The following is a 20111-nucleotide window of genomic DNA, read 5'->3' as shown; positions in this document are numbered from 1 at the left end:
TGCACCTCGCCACGGAGTGGCCACGGAGTGGCCTCCACAACACCTCTGCAAGCAATCCAAAAGAGAATAAGAGAGTGTGTAAGAAGGTTCCCAAGATGGAAACTGTAGCCTTTTTATAACCTAATTCCTAAATGACATCCCCTCATCCCTACCACATTCTTTTCTTAGAAGCGGTTTACTAAATCCCACTACCTTCAAGAATAGTGGATTACTCCATGCTGTGAATATCACGTGGAAGATCATTACCTGCCATTCCAGTGGCCCACACATCAAGGCCCCCCACATGGATGCATTCCCGGTGTTTGGGGCACTTTTTTTTTTTTTAATATTACAAAAGACTTTCAAAATATAAGTCCTGTTAATGTGGTTTTAAACTGAAAGTAATTACTGTCACACAAATTCTGCAATTTATTTTTTTCCCAAAGATTTGTTCTCCAAATATACCATCTTACCAGTTTTAGAAAGTTTCATAAATTGAAAAAAGATGAGTATAGTCACTTAAAACTTGAAAGTACCTGTTTTTATCTTTTTTTTTTTCTCCCCTGGAAAAATTGAGATTAAGGGGGAAAAAAATAAAAAACTTCAAAAACATAATTGTGCAAATTCCGGAGCTAACAAAATACTTAGCACCGAAGTTATGTAGCATATGGTTGTCCTAGTCCCAAACAGAAAAATGTGTCTGCATGTGCCAGCTCTTAATTACCAGCTCATTAACACTCAGGTGTCAATTGCTGGTGGCAAAGGCAATACCCAAATGGCCTAGTTTCTGTCATGCACACTGTAATTAAATTGACCTCAAGTACTAAAGCTTGCAAGTTGCCTGATATGGCTTGGACACTAAATTCAGGCACTATTCAAAGTAGAATAACATGGTGAATATGCCACTGCACTGAGAGAAAAGCTCTATCAGGCTTTAAATTGTATTTTCACTCTAATTATAACCTGAAAGACAATTGAATAAATAATTAGTATTCTAATCTATAGAAAATATGGCAGTGCATATCACATATTTGATTTTAACGTTATTGATAACCTAATTCCGAAATGACAACATTTCATTAGTCTCAATAGAAGGATAAAGTTATCAATCAAAAGTGAAAAATAAAGTACTGTAATAGTTGCACTTCGGGAAATTGAAAGTACATATATTTTGTGATTTTATTGATTTATATTAATGAGAGAAATTAATTATTTATATTTCACATTGAAACTATTAATTCCTAAAAGTGACCGAGTGTCAAACATAGTGCTTTCTATATAGTTCTAATCATAATAACAAAAAAATTGCTAGCAAGATCCCACAAATTCTCAATAATCTAAGAGCAGATTGCTTTATGGTAATTTCAGTTATACTCATAAGACTTTGCTCATTATGTCCAAAGTTCATTTTCAAGCTTCCAGTAAAAAGGGAGACAAGGTGAATTCATACACGAACCTCCCCTTTTCCTAAAACTTCACTAAAATGAAAAGAAAATGTGAAGGGAAAAAAAATATTTTGAAAGACAAGTAAGGAAGGTAACAACTGCGACAACATTTCAGAAGTTTGGAAGTACATCAATAAGTTGGAATTGAGTTAGTAGCTTTAAACATGTGTAATGCTTAATTAGAAGTGAAGCACATGAAGAAAAACCTGATTTGTCCCACAGAAAATTCCAAAGGCTGGAGAACTGAGAAGACAAATTAGTTTCAAAGTGAGAGTGAATATAAAAGTAAAAAGAAGGATCAATGATGTCATTAAGAAACAATTAGAATTCCAAATTGCCCTCATTGACTGTGCACATGGAAGTGCTGTTTCTCGGGTTAGAAGACAAGAGTTTTATTCTCAAGGACATTAAAACAGAGATGTCTGGATTGGAAGACAGCAAACACTCTTTGATGATCATCAAATCAAGAAAACTTTGGATCTTGAGTTTCTCAGTCCTTATTCCCCAGTTAGCTCTCTGAGTGCAAGTACTCAAGCTCAGATTTCTCTGGGTATCGAACTAACCCAAGAAGAAAACTATACGTAACATACTGACCTTAATTAAATGGTCTGGCCTGATCACCCTAGAGACAAACATTCAACAATCCCTTTATACTCCCACAGAGCTTACCTTCAGTATTTGAGAGTACTGTTTTTTATTATGAGCAGGCCACCATCACCAGCTTCCTGGGGCAGCCATATGGACATTATCTGTAATTGTACACCCTCAGGAGAAGCCCAGGATGACTCACTGTGAGGCTGTGGAAAGAAAGGAGATCACAACCCAAGGGAGAATTAAGCATGGCACCTAAAGTCTCCTGCAGTTAAGTAGTTAATATAGACCGATGTAAATTCAAACAAGGCCTTCAAATATTAAAACGTATTATATAAGACTTAATGAGTGAAGGAGCTATAATCTCCTCTGCTTCTGCATTTAACAGCACGATTTGGCCTGTTCTTAAACCTAGCAAGTATGAATGGCATCTCTGGGTGGATTACCACATCCTTAATGCTATGGTCCAATCCAACATGACCCCATACCCAATACCCAATATTATTGAAATTAGTGATTTAATGCGATCAGCAACAGCTACATATCTTGCTATCATAGATTTGGCTAATACATTCTGTTCAATGCCTATTTCCCCAGCCTCTCAGCCACGGTTTGCCTTCACCTCCAACGTGACACAACCCACCTTTATCAGACCACACATGTAGCACCTCATTAGCCTTGCTATCAAACAGTCTTTGCTGCTAAGATTCTAATCGCATCTACCTTTCTCCAGGAGCAAAGGAATAACATTACATTGATGGCATCCTCTTCTGAGGAGATTTGTTAGACACATATATTAAGGACATACAAATTCTTGCAGAAAAGGGATAGGCCATTGCCGCACGTATAGTACAAGACCAAAACACCTCTGTTAAATTCTTCAAAATTCTTTAATAAACTGAAGGCTTTTCCATCTCTAATACTGTCAACAAATAGAAAGTGATACTTCTGAGCACCCACCATATTTACACCATCCAACGTCTTCTACATTTGGGGGTGGAGAGGGGTTCTGAAGGCAACATATTACTTATTTATAAATTTTATTTAACCTCACTTTTGCAGTTACTTGTAAATCAGTGTATCTTTAATGGCGACCCCCTCAAATAAACGGCTCTAGAATCTGTCCAAAGTTAAATCAGCAATCATTTCCTTTAATGTCCTCAGGGTTTCCTTCACTATAGAAACTTCAGTAACTTCTTCTCATGGCTCCTGGACAGGAAACTGCCCTCCTTGGTGTTGCACCATACATCAACGTAGTAATTGTTGGCCACACACAGCCCATCTGAAAATATTTCACAAACCTGAGTATCTATCCCTTCATACCAAGAAGGCCATTATGCTGTGGGTTACAGAAGGGGCACTGCACAAGCTCAGTTGCCAAGGCTCCTTTTATAGGCTGGAGCCAAACCTCAACCCTCTGATATATCCCACCTGCATAAGAGTGTAGCCTTACCTCTCCTTAGTCCCATGGCAGATGCCATGACACCAGAGGTCAACTCTCTCTCAGACCCCTTGGCAACCTGGGGAGACTGTTGGGAGCAACTGAGTTTTGACCTTTGATGGGAGTTTATACCCTTGATGGGTCGTATCACGACCATTACATAAGATGGAGCTCAGTGGAATGATGCTGCTTTGCATTCCTTATCTGGGATGTCCCTGATAAATGACAGATCTTAAAGGTCAGCACAGTTGGCAGTGACAGTCATCTTATCACCAGATACTCCGGCCAGGAAATGGCCCCATTTATACATTTTTATAAAATCTTGGTGTGTTGTGTAAGACTTGACCCCTTTGAGGAAAAGGACTCTGGGACTTTCTTGTCTCACATAGACCTAAAATATAAATCAAGGTAACAGATGTCATTATGTGTACTAGGGTCATAATTCCAGTCTTCATCAGAACACTCCTTATCCCCTGGGGATTCCAGAGATTATTCATAGGGACCAAAGGATTCCTTTCACTTCTGAAAATAAACAACGTGGGCTATCAAAGAAGGCATTCCAAGCAACTTCCTTGTCCCTTGTACACCCTATGCAGCCAGTTTCACTGAAAGACAAAATAGCCCCCTCAAAAGCTCCTATTTAAATTAAAAAGTAGCAAATGGACCCACAGACATGGATCAATCAATATCCACATCCCCTGGCATCATGCAGTCCTTCTACTAATGCTACTCAAGTTCCTCAATTTTCCTTATCAGCCATAAAGGGAACACCTCTAAAGTTCATGTTTCTGAAAACCACCTCACTATGTGACTCTCTTCCTCCTGGACAAGTGCCTAGTTCATCTCCTAGAGAGGTACTTCTGCTCCCTAGAAAGGTCAGTTCATCCCCAAGGTACACATTGATGTCAAGTCAGCAGGAGTCCATTATGGTATAAGAACTAAAACTATGGCCCAATAGCATGCACTGCCTGGTTATGCCTGGCATAACCAGGAAGGCCTCAAATTGGCATAACCTCATCCTTCCTCATTCTCCTCCCAAAACTAAGATCCTTTGGCCAAACTGCTCTCCTTATCAGGGCGACCAGTCACAATCCTTCTTAGGTTGTGAGGTTTCATTTCCCTGCCAGCCCCATGGAATTCAAACAAGCCAATCTCCTCTTCCCATGGGAACCAGAGAGAACCTCCCCCTGGTTTTCTCTCTGGTCCTGAGTGTCACCTCAGTGTGGCCCTGTATGTGAATAATAAATTGGTGTTAATTTCATCTCTCAGTCTACTGTCAGAGGCTGTGTGTTCTCTATCCTCATAACCCTAGGGTGCAAATCTCTTCCTCCCCAAGTAGGTGAATAGTTGACAAAACTACTCTTTGCCTACCTTCTTATTTTTCTTCCAGTATTTGACTAAATTAGTTCAAGTAAATTGAGCTAAATTAAGTCAATTTATTAGATGGGGTGATGGTATGATGATTTTGTAGTCAGGTTATTCAGACCTGTTTTAGGTGAAGACGTAGATTATTAAATATAATTTATCTGGGAAATATACTCATATATGTTGGACACTAGATTTGCTTATTCTCTGTCAAATAACATGCTAAAAAGAAAGAAAATGCATAAGTAAAAACAACATTTCATTCTAAATTTAAATGGTAAAGGGACATTCAGAACTGTATTTAGTTTCTTAGGCTGAATTTCATGGTAACTTATACGTGAGAATCATCCTCACAGGTGAGCAAGTGGCACAGAAGGAGCACTGAAATTTTAAAATGTAAAGTTCTAAATGCTATAACTTTTTATAATTTTATTTATAGTTACTTCAGGATTTCAAGTTAGAATAAGACACAGAGACAGGAAACGTAACCTGGAACATGTTGAGGATTCAGAGTCATAGTGAGAAATATATTTCACATTGTGACCTATTTCACACGTGAATCTGAAAAATAAAGTTTCACACAGAACTATTTGCTTTTACCATAATGATGTGTCTTGATACTTTTCTACTTTTTTTCTGTTGTATTTACTTTTTGTTTTTATCTAATTTTCTTAATATATTAAATTGTTCTCATGACCTACTGTTGGGTTATGACCACAAATTTTGATTATTTAATTATTTGATCGTGTGATTATTTAATATTTCCTATAATTTCTCTGGTTCCTAAAGCAAGCTGGAATTTTACTGAAGGCATACATTACCATGCATTCTTACAACCCCTCATTGTCACACTTTAATACATGTTTGTAATCTAATAGAATTTAACTTTATCTCTGAAAATTCATAACCTTGGGTAAATAGAAGAGTTCATGATATGATTCCCCAAAAGGATGAAAGTGAGAGATAGGAGGTACAGGTCTACAGGGGAACCAAAGCAACTTCTAATTGTAACTGTTAATGTTTCATTGAGAACTCTCGTTGTGTATATTTTACCTAGTTCTTTTTCAACATAGGGTTGGCTTTATTAGATGTTCAAAGCAAGAGAAATACCTACCTCTCTCCCTTGCCATTTCATAAAATACACCTTTACCCACATATGTGTAGTTTGAACTCAAGAAAATCATTTTTACAAACCACACATGCAATTAAAAAACACAGCATTTCTTCTGTTACCTTTTAGCTATTTCAGAATGTAAATGTCTATAAGATTGATCCAGATTATTTTTACATTATAAATAAATTCATACCTTAACTTATATGTTCTTCTTTGAAAATGATACCCATATAATTTTATTTTTTTCTTATGTTTCATCAACTTTAAATATGGAATAATTTGTTTCTAATTTTTTTTCTTTTACCACTTGAAGGCACTCATATTCTATCATACAACCTCTGTATTAATCCTTGTGGACCCATTGTATTACTACAAATCAAAAAAAGTTAAAAGGAAAACATAACATGAGGTGGAATATATATATATATATATGTATATATATATATATATATATATATATATATATATATATATATATATATTTTTTTTTTTAATATTCCTTGTGGGTATCATGAGAATCATATGGGACTAAATGCCTCCTTTCAAAACTATAAATATAGTGAAATCCTTTAAACTTAGCATATGTTGCTTGAAATGAGATTCAATTTTGAACAGATGTTTCTTTAGACCTGTTATGTTAAGACTAAATTCCCTAAATCAGTATTAGTTGTTTTAAAACGTAGAGTTATAATTTGCCGCTGATTTGTTTCAAAGCTCCCACAGGCGTCAGTGGAAGATCCATGCATGGAAAAATGGCATAATATGTATCCTAGTTTTATTTATTTCATATGTATACAGCAGTATAAAATAATATATTACATTTACACTCATATTACTTATGTAGTATAGCATTCACAGTAACAAACACTATAGTTAAGATTTATACTCATCCTTTGTTATATAATACCCTGTTTTCACTCACAGATAACTGTCTCGAAAAATGTGTCCAGAGCTGAAATTCCCTGCTTACTTTCAGCTCAAGGATGTATGGATGTACTAGAAGTCTGAGTTCTATCATTCAGACGTTTTTGAGTCTCATGAGAAATTAAAAATTTGTTTGCCTCATTAATGCAATATTTTCATGCAACTCAAAAACATCTGGAGTGTAAAACTTCAAACTAAGCATGTAACGTTTTCAAGGAATACAAAGCCTTTTTTTTTTAAATTTTACAAATACTTAAAAAAACAGTGATTAGAAATACATGCATGCACACTAAAGGTATTAGAATTTTAGTCATATTATTGCCTGCAATACTCTGGCGGCACCCATCTACCTGCATTCTCACAGAATGCTGTAATCTAAAACCTATGCCAAGTTTTAGAAGGAAAAAAAAAATACTCTACTGAACAGTAGTTTCACAAATTACTGGTTAAGGATTTTGTTTGATCTAGCAGAGGGCGATTCCTTGAAGTGCTAACAATATATAAAATCAGTTTACTACTCCATGGCATAAAAATATGGAATTTTGTCATTTTCTGTTTTTCCTTGTTAAAAAGGAACATAAAAAGGATGTTAAGTGCAAAGCCTTTACCACTACAAAATTAGAGTTGAAAAAGATAAAGAACCCAAGAAATTGCAATATGAAAAATATAGGATTTTTCAGAAAAATTATCAAGTATACCAATGTTTTAAGTATTCTTTTAGTTTTTCGGGTATTAAAAGCACACGTACAAATGTGAGGGGGAAGAAGAAAACCACATGCAATGACAAATAACAATGCTATTACCAATCAGTAACTTGAATAATTTACTTTATCCTGCTTAATATTTACAACATTTTGACTAAGTAATTATATTAAAGATGAACTGTACTCCAGTAAATAATTTTTGGAAGGTAAATGGTTCAATATAATGCACAGTTATTAAAGTTTATGTTGAGAGGATCTTTTCCCCTCCTTTTATTGGAGAAGCAGGAGGGTTTCTACATTGCAAAAGATCTAACAGCAAATTATAACACCATTAAGAACTGAAACAGGAGAATGAGGAATTAAGGTATTTAAGTCTTCTACTATAGCACTTAATTTGCAAAGTTTGAAAAGGCATTGCATTTAATATCTCCACAAAATAAAATATACATGTTTCTTTAATGTTTCCCAAGAAAGATGATGCACTAATAATGAAGCAGACATCACACTATCTGTAAAGTAATTCTGTTGTGATATTTAAATATTTGACTTGAAATGATCTCACAAAATTATATTCACAGTTAAAAATTAGAATTTTACATGTGGCTGAAATATTTCTAAAAATTGTCATTTGACATACTTTTGAAACATTAAGACACTGTTTCCACAGGAAAATATTTTGACTTTTTACTACTCTAAAACTAACCATGTTAACAAGGAGTAAATGTCATGATTATTATTTTCTGAAATAATTTATTGAAGAAATACTGTCTTATACTTTAGAGATTATATAGATATGTATATATAATTATGAAATATTGGATATTAGGATGACTAGAGTAAGTAGAAAACCTTTCTACAATTCCTTTGCATACAAATCTAATACATTTTTTTTGGAAATTTTCGGTTATTGGTTGGTTGCATTTTCCATTTTATAGTCCTCCTCACTAGCATATAACATTTTAGCCAATGTTCTGAAATCATACCCTTATTCTGTTGTCACTTCTCATTTATTCTGATTGAAACAGAGAGTTAACTAATAACCTAATCATTTAGTATTTTATGTTTAAATAATTCTATTTTCCCCACACATTAGGAAGGATTTTTTTTTTTGGGGGGGGGCTTCTGTAGATTGATCATAGGATTTCAAAATTAAAATGCAAATTAGTATAATTGGTTACTATGATACATTGAAAAACCTAATACAGAAATATATAAGAAACTGGTCGAAGGGAGATTATATACAATGATATAAAGGGCTAAATTATTTTCAAACATTTCTTTAAGTTAAATGAATTAATACAACTATTATATATGAAGTGAGTATAACCTCATTTGCAATGCACAGAATAAGGCAGATGGATGTGGGTTTCCCCCCATAATCGTAAAATGATGAATGAAAGGTTTTAATTAAAGTAGAGTGAAACAACAAGAAACAAGAAAATCGTTTTCAGAGTCCAGAGTGCTAACCATTGCATCATGGACCCCACTTTGAAAATCATTTTCTTGTTTAAAAAGTAGTGACGACAAATAGACTTTTTCCCAGTTAAATTATATTGAAACATTGCTTCACTTAAAATAGTCCATAATTCAAAATGTTAATGTAGTAATGACAAAAGTTTGAAAAAATTTTACTGCTGCACTTAGAGAATGTATGTGCTTTTTGTGTCATAAATGATAGATTAGCTTCACAATTTTAAAGGGTCCCCAATTTTACATAAATTGATTGTGATTATGATATATTAATATCTAATTTGATAACAGTAAAATAAGTGACACCAAGATATCACTCACATACACATATTTAGGACCTAAGAATGTATGTATGTGTTTAATGTTAAACCTAAGGGAAATATTCCCATTTAAATGACATAAAATTAAGTGGAAAACCTTTGTAATGTGTTAATTTTTGCTATATGTTTCAATAACATAGCATAGCTCAAACTATCATTGAAAATAAGATTAGTTAAAAATTAAGGGAAACATTTTAAAATAAGTCTGTAATTTGGGATGGGCCAATCTTTAGATATAATTTTGATTTTATTTTTTTCAAATGGGAGCTGTGACAATTTTGTTTTTTCTTTAGGAGAATATCTCAAATTCTCTGAATTTTCATTCTCTTAATTGTGTTTCAATAAGCAATACACAATATTAGAAAAAAAGAAAATATGTAAAAGGAAAAAAAAAGCTTTCTACTGAATTTAATGATTAACTTTGTTGACATAATGTAAAAATCAACCTTCACTTTCAAGACTGACTCATGAAGAATCTTTTCACTAATAAAACACTACATGAGAGCTATACAATTTCCATACGTGAGATAATACTGAAACATTAAAGTACCATGTTTCTATCTCTAAATTTATTTGCTTTGTTTTAAATTTAGAGCTTCTTTATATCCTATAGTTACTCTTTACTAGTTCAGATATTTATACATCTCTATATAGTCATATAGAGTTATAAATAGATTTTATATGCATGTGTTATTAGAAGTCACAAAACTATGCAGAACTATGTAACATAAAATTCTGTGTGAGTCATGATTGAGGACTTCTCAAAATAGTAATCTTCAATTACATATTTTACACCACAAAATGTACAGACACCCAGTGTTTGTTTGTTTTTTCTAACAACAAATACAGATGAATTTATAGATTCTTTATAAAAGCTTTAAATGATTCTACATTCAAAGCCATAGAAATAGAATCGAAATAATGTAGACTGTTAGATGTTTTTATAGTACATGTTCAGTGCTCCTCTGATAATACATCGACAGCTATATCTTTGGCATTGAAAATTCAGTACAAGTTCTTGGCAAAATTTTGTAGCTTAGTGTTTCATTTTCTTTTAAACAAGGAAAAACAGGGTTGAATAAGATATGAAAACTGGGAGGAAACTATTAATGATTGTTTTTATTCTTAGTAAGTTTATCTTTGGGACCCTGAATTACCTTTTACTTTATTGTATGATGTGGACTGTATGAATCCATTTAAAAACCAACTGAGTTGAACCACATTTTAGGAAAATTATATAATATAATATATATATATATATTTTATATTTATTTAGAAGCTTTGAAATAGTACAGTAAACACTTTGCAACACGGTGTATAAACTACAGAATGTCTTTGATATTTTGTGGGTCTTCAGAATACAACATTTTTTATGACCCACAGGTGAAAAGAACATAATCACAATCTCTCTTGTAAAGTTGGAATAGTTAGGGGAACACTTGATCACACAAAAATAATATAAAACAGTCAAGTTTAAAACAGTGATATTGCATTTATAATGCAGAAATTTCCTTTATCCTTATGACTGGCTTCTCGTGGTGAATATAAACATCTAAAGGGCTCAGTGACATTTGGAGAGAGAAAGATATATAGTGCTGTAAACAGGCACACACTGATCGGACAGGCAAAATCAGTTGCCTAAAGTTTCTACAGTTCTGCACATTTCAACTCATTTCTCAGGCCTGCTGAGAGCAGTTAGGTCCTGTACGTGGCCACCGTGACTCCGAAGGCTATCTAATACTCAGTTACACACAACTAACTGGATGGCCAAGATAATGAAGTTGAAAAGTTGATGCTTTTGTTGGTCGACTTTGTGCAAATCATGCTGCTTCAGGGAAGTCCTGTAGAATTGACTAGCATATCCTTTTCCGTGCTGTGAGAAAGAAAACAGAAAATACTCTAAGAAAATAAGCTTGACTTTTAGTGTTTAGAACTGAACATTATTAGAACAGAAACAAGTACAATGGAAATGAGGTGTACCCCCCGTACCAGTCACCCATAGCGTCAAAATATTTCAGTGTTACCTTGGTTTCTAATGGTCACATTTATTCTGCTGTTGGGCTTTCTGAAGACAACAATTGTGACATTTTTACAAATTGGTTTTGCACGGGGAATATATACTTTATATGCCAAGCACCGATTATGTGGAGATTATTATTTTTTAAATTATCTATAAACCAATCCCTACTTTACTATTTACACATGATCAGAGTATTGTAAAAATGTGTGGCCCTTACATTTCTAGAACAAATCTTTAGAATAGCTATGAGAAACTTAATATATATTCAATTTAATAAACTACAAGGTATATATATATATATATATATATATATATATATATATATATATATATAAAATCAATATATAATAGAGAAAAATGCACTTAGAAATTGTTTATGTAGTTAAAAAAGTAATGGCTAATTCACATGTTCTGGGTTTATTTTATCTCATTTTTTTAAATTATATAAAAATCAAACCTTTATATGGTCTACAAATTTTTTGTTTAAATAAGTAAATTGATTCCCTGAAAGGATTCCATTTTCTCATAAAGAGGGTAAAGGTGAAGGAGAGAAAATATATTATCAAATTTGGTCCAGTCTTATAAAACATATTGCATTATGAAGCAGATTCCAGATTCAATCATTCGGATTTTATGATTCTAAGCATTGTATTTATTTATAGTGATAAAAGATATTTCTTCCCACCTCCCCATAATCTTTGTAATATTTGACCATGAGCACAAGGAGGACAGAAACTGTATCCCTTAGATCAGTATACATCACATAACAGGCATATAATAGAAATTTGCTGAAAATCAAGATAGTTCCATTATAATAAAAATCACGTATATGTATACTCATTAAAAATTAAGAACTGCACTACTTAGCATAATTGAATTGTTTCAACATGTTAAATAGTTGGCACTTATTTTTTTACAAATGTGATATGCTTATCCGTGCAATTCCTCTCCTCAGATGTTTCCACTCATTTCAAGCAGATTATGTAATTATATCTTTTTCCTAATTTACTTTCCCTAATTTTCTCATTTATTTTTCCTCACAAACTCAGTTTCTGACCTACCATCAAATGTTTCTTTACTTGTTCCTTTTATCAAAGACCCAATTAAAGACATCAATTAAAATGATAGAGGTCAGACACACCACTGACAGAAATTAAAGTGCAAATGCCTAGATAGATACACCTAGTAATAACCAGTATTGAAAATAATCAAAACACATTTTGTTTTATAATATCATATAATACCATGAATTATAAAATGAGTTACATAGCTAAAACACAGGACTACATGGTAGCTATTATAATTTATCTGGTCATATGATACAGAGAGATTCTATTAGCAAATAGAAACTTGTTTTTTAAAGACCCTTTTAAAAGAATTAAATCTTATTATGCCCTTGAATTCAAATTCCCTGTTTCATGATAAACTTGAGTATAAATGAATTAAATATATTTTGGTTATACCAATCAGAATTTTAAATTATTCTTAGTAAATTAGAATAGTTAGCCACCATACAAATTCAGGTTTATAAAGTGAATTGGGACACATAATTATAGTGACCAAATAACTTATTCTCCAAACTGAACAATGGTGTGAGTAAAAGAAAGTGCTATTACCAATTACACAAGCTATAATCTTATGCTCTCCTGGACAACCCAGGAAATATGATCGCCCTACAGAGAAAATTATTCCTTTCAACATAAGTTGGAGACACTACTTACAGATTCACTTTTTTTTTTTCAAATTGTATAAATCAGGAAATACTGATTTATAGGAAACATCATTTCAGTAGTTCAAGGACAAAAGGATGTCAGAAGTGACCTATATCCAATCTATAAATTAATTCATTACGTGGGAAAAAAATAAATATACTGAAAAGCTACATCTTAGTATAAATACAGAAATTAGTCAACCTAGCACATCTTAAACTCTGTAAAACATTTCTAATTAGGTTAAAAGATTACTTATGAGAAAAGCTAGCATTGATATTATATGTTCATTTGATTTAGTCAGAATACAAAAAGAACTGCATTATTAAAGTGGGTCACAGTTAAAAGAATACAGAAATTTGGCACACATTATACTCACTATCTTATACATAAACGTTTGCTTAGTAGGTATCTTTATTAATCTCTATTTAAGGTTCCTTTATGCTGCTTATATTTAAAGTGTACCTACTCCAGATGAGAGTAAAAGGGATCAAATATATGGTGATGGATGGCGAACTGACTCTGGGTGGGGAGCACACAACATATTAATATATAGATGATGTATTACAGAATTGTACACCTGAAACCTGTGTAACTTTACTAACAATTGTCACCCCCAAAAACTTTAATTTAAAAAGTAATATTATAATCACATTTTATTAAATTTTCCTCCTCTGACCTTTCTGTTAATTCAGGAATGCAAATCTAAACAGCACAAATATAAGAGCTGAGGTTGAAGGTCAAGACAAATTAGAATAGGGAGGGCAGATTTCCCCCATTTCAGAAGTTGATTTGCCAAACACGAAGTACTGACAGACAAACTAGAGCAAATGAAATATTATATTATTCTTAAAGTTATAATCACATACATTTTGTTTTAAGGCTTCTAAGAGGTGAGTTTGAATACTGAATAATCTTTATTGTTTTGGGACTCAGAGGGTTAATAGTGGACAAGTAGCATAACATTATTATTTTTTTAAAAAATCAATGTTTTTACAGAGCCAGCTCCAATGACAATGTTAACTATTATGGCTATGCATTTACAAAAGCAATTCAGGCTGGAGAGAATGGGTCAAATACATCAAATCGCTATGCTTTCTGATGCATTCTATATACGTTTTGGAATTATCAAAGCGTACTTGGAGGATTTCTGCTTTTTCTTTTCATTTCACAAATGTGTTTTCCCCCTAGCTATTCATCAGCATATGTAGGGAATTGGTCACTTGATGTGGTTGGAAGATTTTCTTTTCAGTAAAATCAAAAGTAATAGGAAAGAGACTGTTAGTATTCCTTTTGACCTCTATTTATTCATTCACTGCATTTATTCTTAATAGTGAGTCATAGAAATGTCACATTTAAGACATTTATCTTACTGTCTGTAATACATATTAAAAAATCACACTTAATTGAAAAGAGATATTCAAACCCCCACCTTATAATTTAGCATATATGTATGTGTATATTTAACATATATGTATATATGTGCATGTTTGTAATTAGCATACATACATATTTTTTAATGAATGTTCCATGATGCATATTTTTTATGGTATTGTGGGATCCTGTTATTGTCTTTGATAATTTGTAAAGTATGATATTAAACTATGGAATATTTAAAAATTCTGATGAATGACTTCAGAAGCATCACTGCAAATAAACATGTTGCAAAAACAACTATTAAAATATCAGTACTGTTGTCATATTTATACCATGTATAAAAATGTAATAGTATGGTGAAAAACAATTTTGTATAATACAATGAAATGACACTTTAACAATTTGAATATTCACATTCCTGTACATGCATAGCAGGAAGTAAAATACTGTCCTTTATTCTTTATTCTTTATGATAAAAAACAGAAGCTAAAGCAATAAATAAAGCTTGTGAAGTAATCTAATCTATTCCTACAACTGAAAGAAAGAGCAACTTTCAAACATCCCAGATGAATGAGACTCTCTACTACAGTGAAACCCTTTAGAGCCTGAGATCAGTAACGTACTGCGGAGCTCATCCAAATGTTTAATGAGCCTCATGTCAAGGTACTTCTTTATATATAAGGTGAATCTAGCGCACAAGAGTTGAAGCCCATTACCCCTTGGAGAAGTCAGAAACACCTGCTCTCTGCTCACTGTGTAAATGCAGATCAAAAACTTAAAGAGTTTAAAAGTAAGCCTCCATTAGAGATCTACCAAGGGGAATAATCAGTTATTTTCATTTTCCTGTCTTATTCTTAAACCAGTTTTGGAGTCTCTTTAAAAATCTCTTTAAATATTTTTTTTTCTGTTTAACCCTAAAGTCTAGAAATGAACATAGTAGTATTATTAACTATTAAAAGTGGGTCACTGCTTGATTTGTCTTTTATATCCCCACTTGGACACACTTGTACTTGCTTTCATTTTTTTAAAAATAGTTGTGCATTGTTCATATTGTAAAAGTTTTCCTCCTCACAAAAATTACAAAAATATTTGAAATTATATATGTACATATATTATATATATATATATATATATATATATATATATATATATATATAATATATTATATATATATATATTAGGTGGTGCAAAAGTAATTTTAGTTTAAAAGGTTAAAAATAATTGCAAAAACCACAATTACTCTTGCATATTATATATATATATATATATTTATATATATATATATATAAAACAAAATGATTACATGCTTTGGCTTATTATGAATTATAAAAAGAACAAAAGCTTTCTGCTAATATATATTGTTTTTCCATCAAATAATAATAGTTTAGTGTAGCATAAACTTAAGTTCTTATGTTTATTTCCACATATTCACACCATCCTCATATTAAATTTCCTATTTTCCTTTCATCAAACACTGTGCTTCTCTACTCTCATTTGACAGAGTTTAGGGATTATAAAATATATCTAGAAAACAAGAATCCGTTTGAAGGAGGTGGTTTCCTTATGTAAACTTGACTAGTTTTCTAGAAAGAAAATTTTGTAAAATAAGTAATTCAAACAATCCTTTCATGTAAGAAATAATCTGGTAAAGCCAAGAGTTTATTTTTAGTTCAGTTTACCTGTGTATGCAATGATTACAACATAATTTGCAATTAATAAATGTTGATTAAATTAAAAGATAAAAGCATGGGTATTTTAAGAGAGAACTGGCAAGTGTAGCTTTGTGGAATAGAAATGCGCAGCCCTGAATGAGTAAAATGAATGAATTCTACAAGAGAAGACAAGCCTGTTGAGGATAATATTCTGCACATAGCCGTGCTAGCTCTAACAGTTCCAGCACCATTAAATAGTCACCATCCATCCTTAGAATCTAATGTTATCAATACTGCTATATTTCAGTTGTGAGAATGTATACCAATTTGAGGCTATGGATTCAAAATTAAGCGGGCCTCATTTTCTCACTAAGAATGGTATATGCAAAGAAGGAGTTTGTTTTATAAGATAGCGATCAAATAGAGTTGATGCACTGAGCAAAGCCCTGAAATTACAACCAAGTGAAAATTTCAGAATTTAACATGACATAGTTTTATTTTTATACTAAATATTATTGTTAAATCTAAAACTTAACAGCCTTGAAAACAGAGGTCTCTATTGGTTCACAAGTACAGTCCTCATGTGTGACAGGACACCAGTGCCGTCACATAGTCTGGTACGGGGAAGGAAGTCCCCAGATACACCATGGGTTAGAGGATCCACAGGCTTTCAGAAATTTGCATATACTTGCATGTGTCTGCATGTACGTGTGTATTTACAATAATTTAAAACTACCTCCTCACAGTGGCTGGAAGGCTGCATGGAAAAAGTGAAGGGATTAAGACGTACAAATGGGTAGTTACAAAATTGGCACCAGGTTGTAAAGCACAGAGGAGAGAATATAGTCAATGATGTTGTAATAACTATGTATAGTGCCAGGTGGGTGGTAGGCTAATTGGGGGAATCACTTCATAAATATATTAATGTCTAATCATATGTTGTACACCTGAAACTAACACAAAATAATATTGAATGTCAACTATAATTGAATAAGATAAATAAATAGATAGATAGATAGATAGATAGATAGATAGATAGATAGATAGATAGAAAAAATAATATAATAAAATAAAACTGCCCCTTCACAAAGACAATCGTACATTTACAAGTTGGTTCACAAGGAAATATCTACTCTGTGAGTTACAGTGACCATGCCAACTAACAGTGATATTTTTAACAGGGTAGTGTAATTATAGTAACTCAGTTTTGCTTGGTTTAAAGATATTTATCTCTAATGAGTTACATTAAGAGTGCTTTGCATTCTACAACGATAAAACAGGGATAGTATATCGACTACTTTAATGAGATGGTATGCATTATCAATATCTGAATTGACATGAGCAAGCTATCTAAAAACACACAGTAATCATGTATAGCTTTTCCATCTAGACAGAATTGTCAATATTCAATATCTTTTTTAAAACTAAAAACATTAAACTCTTAAATTATTTATTTAAAGAAAACTACTACGATATCGCATTTGCATAGAATTTTATACATTGAAGGGATTGATTCCAGACTTTTTTACAAAACATAAAAAAATTATGCCTTGGATGCTTACCAACTTTTCCTTTGGGGGAAAAATTAGGACCTTACCCAGAATACTTTAGCCACTATGCCAGGCTCTCTTTGATAAGCAAACCACCCTTAACCCATTGGTATCTTAAAATCAAGTTTGGAGACTGAATTAAACTTTAAATGCTTTGATCCTACCTTGGCATATATTGAAATTGGAACACTAACATTCAAGGTCTAAAAATTAAGTTTGCAAACTCATCCTAGAACAAGTGCTACATAACTAATTGCTAAATATCATTATGATCACCTTCCAAGTCCTCCCGTTGGGAAGCTATGCACCGATGCCAGTGCCTAGTCCACCCTTCAAAGCAATTTCGGAACTCTTTTTCTGGAATGGATATCAGAGCTGTCGTCTTACTCTTGTTGTCCTGAATGTCATGAAAATGTCTTCCTTTCAATCTTTACCTGGAGTCACTGGGGTCTAGATCAGGTGAGTAGAAAAGAGGTTTCAATATCTTCTTTTGTTTATTGGCTAAAAACTCCCTCACAGTGTACGAGCTGGTGCATTGTCGTGATGCAAGAGCCATGAATTGCTGGCAAAAAGTTCGGTCGTCTAACATTTTCATGCAACCTTTTCAGCACTTACAAATAGTAAACTTGGTTAAATGTTCGTCCAGTTGGTACAAATTCATAATGAATAATCCATCTGATATGAAATGTAAGCAATGTCATTGCAACAAGTTCATGAACTTAATTGTCAGATCATTGCCCTCCATGGTTTGAAATATCATTGAAAATTTTTCTGCAATCCTTTATCGTAATCCACTAAACATAGAAACAGTAATTTGTTCCAAAACTACTTGAAAATAATATCCTTTACATTGGCAAAGATGAACCCACAGAATTTCTTTTGAAGACAATCCACTCAATTATATCTTACCTCAATAATGATAAAGAATTCTTTCAAGTTCAACAAATACCATTATTTTGTGTATCTAAACTTTTAACAAGATACCCATATGTTCCTTTATAGAATAAACAGTTCCTTTTCTTTCCTTGGGAATTATGGAGCTGATAATATTTACCGGCATTTAGATACTTGTATTTCAAGTAGTTTCCTTCAAAACAACATTATAAGGAGATCAAATTAGTTATTTTCCTGTAAGGTTAAAATTAGCATTAATTTTCAAAGCAGAAGGCATGGAAGATGCCTGAAAGGGATTGGTTATTCTTATAAGTACAGGGATGTTGAGTCTGTATAGATCTATTTGCAACAAATAACATCATCATCTCACAATATTACACAAACTCGTACTAATGAGTACAACTTCATCTTTCATATAAACCAAGCAAAATTCTAGCAATGAAAGATGGAAAAAAACTTAAGAGTAAATACATAAGGCCTTTACTTAAGAAATACGTAACCATGTATCTAATTTATTAACCACTAATAGCCTGCATACACAGGAGTAATGATTCAAATTAATGTCACTAAAATCTCAGATAATGAAACCATGAAAATAAGTGGAAAATCTTCTTAGTTGTTAAATAAAATACATATAATACAATTTATACAAGTTTATTTTCGAAAAGCACACACACGATATACATGACAGGCTCAGAGGGGGGTTGAAATGCTAACACACTGAGAAGTAAAAGCTGACCACTGTTTTGCTGTGTCCAGAAAAACACTCTCACACTAAGGTAGGTTAGCAAACCTAAGACTATATAAGCTCCAATAACACCTTGAGAAGAGTTGCCAGATAAATACAAGGTGCCTAGTTACATTGGAATTTCAGAAAAACAAAGAAGAATTTGTTAGTACACATATTCTCCGTGCAATATTTGGGTGTCATGTATTATATTTGCTAAAACTGGCAAGCCTACCTCAAGACTGCTGCTTCATTACACCACAGATTACATTAGTTACCACTGAAGAAAATGTTACATTGTGTTTTCTACAAAAATGTTGCATTATATTTTCTAATTATTTTGTAACACTATAGTTCATGTAACACATTGTAAACATATTTCCACCAAAGTTATTTAAAATTAAGACGTCAGAATTCAAAAGGAGATAAATAAAACTCAGTTAGCTAAAATATAAATTTATATTCAATGACTAATTGCTTAATTACCATACATGAATAAAATCTTGTTACTGAACATTATTTGAAAATTTTTAATCTTGTTTGGAGTGAAATCTTTGCTTTTGTGAGATAAACAACATACCAGATAAAATGTTCTTTCTTCTTTGCTTAATAAACATAATTTTAAATTATTTATTCTAAAATCTAAGATTAGGTATACATTCTAATTTTAGTTATGTACTAGAAATCATTTAACCACTTCCCTCTTGCTCTTTCAATTTAATTCATAATCAGATAATTAGAGATTTAAAAACTCATAGGCAGTGAATCAAATTTAGCTCTAAAAACCATCACAAAAATGCTAAATTGTTGAAATAAGATTATATCATGC

General features: G+C 32.3%; 1 protein-coding gene across 1 annotated transcript in view; it reads right to left on the bottom strand.

The window, feature by feature from the left end:
- Nucleotides 1-6468: 6468 nt before the first annotated feature.
- PCDH10 (protocadherin 10) overlaps nucleotides 6469-20111 on the bottom strand; it is a 44973-nt gene continuing 31330 nt past the window's right edge. Inside the window, exon 5 of the mRNA XM_081076628.1 lies at nucleotides 6469-11226. Coding sequence (XP_080932754.1) covers nucleotides 11207-11226 — 20 coding nt within the window. The 3' untranslated portion in view covers nucleotides 6469-11206. The remainder of the gene's footprint in view (nucleotides 11227-20111) is intronic.

The sequence above is a fragment of the Rhinolophus hipposideros genome, assembly GCF_964194185.1.
Source record: "Rhinolophus hipposideros genome assembly, chromosome: 16".
Taxonomy (NCBI): Eukaryota; Metazoa; Chordata; class Mammalia; order Chiroptera; family Rhinolophidae; genus Rhinolophus; species Rhinolophus hipposideros.
The sequence above is the reverse complement of the archived record's forward strand: the minus strand, read 5'-3'. Positions and strand labels throughout refer to the sequence as shown.